Source organism: Choristoneura fumiferana, chromosome 17, assembly GCF_025370935.1.
Source record: "Choristoneura fumiferana chromosome 17, NRCan_CFum_1, whole genome shotgun sequence".
Classification (NCBI taxonomy): Eukaryota; Metazoa; Arthropoda; class Insecta; order Lepidoptera; family Tortricidae; genus Choristoneura; species Choristoneura fumiferana.
Window position 1 is genome coordinate 13453666 of NC_133488.1, and position 3751 is coordinate 13457416.

The following is a 3751-nucleotide window of genomic DNA, read 5'->3' on the forward strand; positions in this document are numbered from 1 at the left end:
TACATATAAGAGCGCAAAGTCAGAAACACAAATAGATTATATCATTACAAATATCTCCTGGTTCAAGAACTATAAAGACTGCAAGGTCATACCGGGGGGAGGCCATCACGTCCCAACACAGGCTACTAGTCGCAGTTGTCAACCTTCCTAAACCTATTAGAATACGCAGAGATAACACAGAGCGAATAAAATGGAAAGAACTTCATGGTGACAAAGGCATCCAATTCATAAACATAATCAAATCATACCTAACAGAAGATCTGGGCAGAGATAAAACGACGGACAAGATGTGGCAAGACTTTGAAGATGTATGTCATAAACAAGCAAGACTAACTCTCGGTGTCTCAAAAGGAGGGCCTCCCACCGCCAAAGATCCAACATGGTGGAACGATGAGATTAAACAAATCATCAAGGCAAAAAGAGAAGCTTTTAAGTTATGGCAGAAATCGAAACTGGAAGACGACCGCGCAGAATATAAAACACTCAAAGTACTAGCCAAATCATCCGTGGCACAAGCAAGAGCAATATCGAGACAAGACTTCTATGATAGATTGGAAAATGCCACTAACGAAAATCAAGTATTCAAGGTCGCTAAACAGCGTTATAGAGCTACGTTAGACACGAAGTTTAACAAATACATTAAAGATAGTCACGGGAAATTACTTACCTCCAATGACGCGATTAATTATAGGTGGAAGGAGTATTATGAGCAACTGTTGAATGAGGAGTTCCCAAGTGAAAATCAGATTACATTACCATCTATTGCAGGGCCGCTTGAATGCATACATCCAATGGAAATTAAAGTAGCAATAAGGAAAATGGAACATAACAAAGCCCTTGGTCCGGATAACGTACCGGTCGACATCTGGAAACTCTTGGGGGAAGACGCCTTACCCTGGTTGACATCATTATTTAATAAAATAGCTTTTGAAGGGAAAATACCAGCGTCGTGGCGCCTAAGCTATTTGTGTCCTTTGTTTAAGAATAAGGGTGATGTTGCCCAATGCAACAATTACAGGGGTATAAAACTTATGTCACACACCCTCAAATTATGGGAAAGAGTAATTGGCGCACGGCTAACCGCATTAACAAAACCCACGGCGAACCAGTTCGGGTTTACTACCGGGAGGTCAACAATAGAGGCTATACAAACAATCAGAATACTCATGGAAAAGCACAGGGTTAATAAAGAAAACCTCTACCTTGTTTTTATCGACCTAGAAAAGGCGTTTGACAGAGTCCCGAGAGAGCTGGTTTGGCAAGCGTTACGCGCACAAGAGATCCCAGAGGCATACATCACTCTAATTCAAGATATGTACGGTGACGTCAGCACGCAGATAAAGAGCCCAGCAGGGATTAGCGACCCGTTCTGTGTCCGTGTAGGAGTACACCAAGGTTCAACAATAAGTCCACTACTTTTTAACCTTACTATGGACCATATCACGAAGAACATACAAGCGGAAATCCCATGGTGCATGTTGTATGCGGATGACATCGTGCTTGTTGCGAAGAAGGCATCAGAGCTACAAAATACTTTCAACACATGGCTGAGGGAGCTTGAACGGCACGGCCTGCGAGTTAGTCGTACCAAAACAGAATTCATGGAATGTGACTTTGGGGGCTCTGAGGAAATGGGATGTGACATACTTATTGACTCCACAGCACTACCCAAGGTCTCCCGCTTTAAATATCTGGGATCCATGCTTACGACAGATGCGCACATAGAAGAAGACGTGAATCATCGAGTAAACACAGCCTGGCTGAAATGGCGATCCCTATCTGGCGTCCTCTGCGATAACAAAATGCCAATAAAAACTAAAGGCAAAATTTACAAAACTGCTGTCAGACCCGCAATGACTTATGGAGCAGAGTGTTGGACCACCCTCAAAAAGCACGAACAAAAGTTGCACACAGCCGAAATGAAAATGTTGCGCTGGGCGGGCGGCGTGACGCGTTTAGATAAAGTCCGCAACGAGCACGTCAGGGGATCATTTAAAGTGGCCCCAGTCGCAGAGAAACTTAAAGAAAGTCGACTTCGCTGGTACGGCCACATAAAAAGAAGAGATGAGAGCTACTCCGTTAAGATAGCGCTAAACATCCCTACTAAACCCCGTGGTAAAGGAAGACCGCCGTCTACATGGTGGACTAATGTTGAGAGGGACCTGAAAGCCCTGAATATCTCACCAACGACAACCCAGGACAGAGCGTCCTGGCGCCGACGTACAAGGAGGCCCGACCCCAGTTGAAATGGGAGGGGGCAAGAAGAAGAAGAAGAAGATATGTATAAATGAATTTACCGCTAGTACGGAATTGTTTTACGATACCGAGAGAAGTACAAAAATATACATGCAGTTAGTAACACTTGTCAGTTTGAAAAAATCTTCTCTATAAAAAATCGTTCTTAATTATATGACCACAACTGTATGTATGTAGACTCTTTATTGTACAAAAGAAAATAAACAAAATACAATTGACAGACCGGTTCTCGGTTTTTCTCCATACATCAAAAACCAGTTTTGAATTCCCTAACTTTGAGATACTTGTACATAGGCGGACTTATCCCTTTAAGGGATCTCTACCAGTCAACCTTCGAAATAATGTCTGGGAATAAAGTTTATCATGCAGATGCCTCATTAGCTTATTGCTGTTATTAGACACTCTTTGCTGGTGACTAAAATTTCAATGGAAATATGTTGGTAAAAGCAAGAGCTGAGGTTTTTTTTTTTCGATAACACTAGGTGTAAAAAATACAATGAAGTCATGTGTAACCTGAATCCATAAACTAGGGTCTGACTGACTAATAAGCAACCCTTCCACTGTGAGGTACCTTATCCTAAACTAATACTTGACTCTTAGCAACAAATTCTCAGTTGTTTTCAGAATAGGTTTCAAATATATACCAAACATTTTTTTTGTAAACAATGATCCAGATGATAGTCATACAGCGACGACATGTAAACATACAACTATTCCGTGCGCCCACCGTGTAGGGAGGAACTGAGCTATTACCTTGGATCTGGCAAAACAATTTTTTTGCTAGCTCGGGCTGCTGGAGTGCATTTAGACTTTTCCATAGCCATCAAATAGCTGACGTCGGCCAGTACTGCTTCGAGGTCCGCCATCTTGAGAGTGGATTTATCACCTTCACTCGGCAAACACTAAACAACACCTCACAACACAAACACTGCCCAATTACTCGACTCCCAGACGACAGTCATAACCTTCTACACATGACCACTGCACAGTCTTTCATTAGAACATTTGTTGATGAATGGTGACACATGCTGGTCATTTACATTTTTGTTATTTATTTAGAAGACCGAGACAATATACGTCACTCTTGTGATTGCACGTCAAATGTTCTAGCCAATTTGTGTTACACATTCGCAATATCTATGTCGATTTATGATAGAAAATTAGAATCACGACAATTAATAAATTCGCCATCACCCGCCCGTCATCTCGCAACTGACACGCACGATACCATCATTACCATCGTAATCATTCATTCCTCCCTCAGTTCCAGTCCAGTCGTGTATCGCCCAATGGCCCAACGTCTAAAAATAAAATCGTTCATTCATTCGTTCGTTGAAGTGGCGATTTCATTCGGTCATTTTATTTAAGCGGCGACCGACACTACTTATAATGTCAAATAAATGAATTTCATTTCATTTCATCGTTTTTAACAGTGTGTCGAGTGCAATGCCAATATTAAAAAAAGTTAAATGTCACTGTCAACTTATTGTCAATG

At 41.7% G+C, this 3751-nt stretch overlaps 1 protein-coding gene across 2 annotated transcripts in view; it reads right to left on the minus strand.

Moving 5' to 3' along the window:
- Nucleotides 1–3498, minus strand: part of Gprk1 (G protein-coupled receptor kinase 1) — a 68210-nt gene extending 64712 nt beyond the window's left edge. For both annotated transcript variants that reach the window (XM_074100694.1, XM_074100693.1), the window contains exon 1: nucleotides 3010–3498. In XM_074100694.1, coding sequence (XP_073956795.1) covers nucleotides 3010–3122 — 113 coding nt within the window. In that variant the 5' untranslated portion in view covers nucleotides 3123–3498. The remainder of the gene's footprint in view (nucleotides 1–3009) is intronic.
- Nucleotides 3499–3751: the final 253 nt, after the last annotated feature.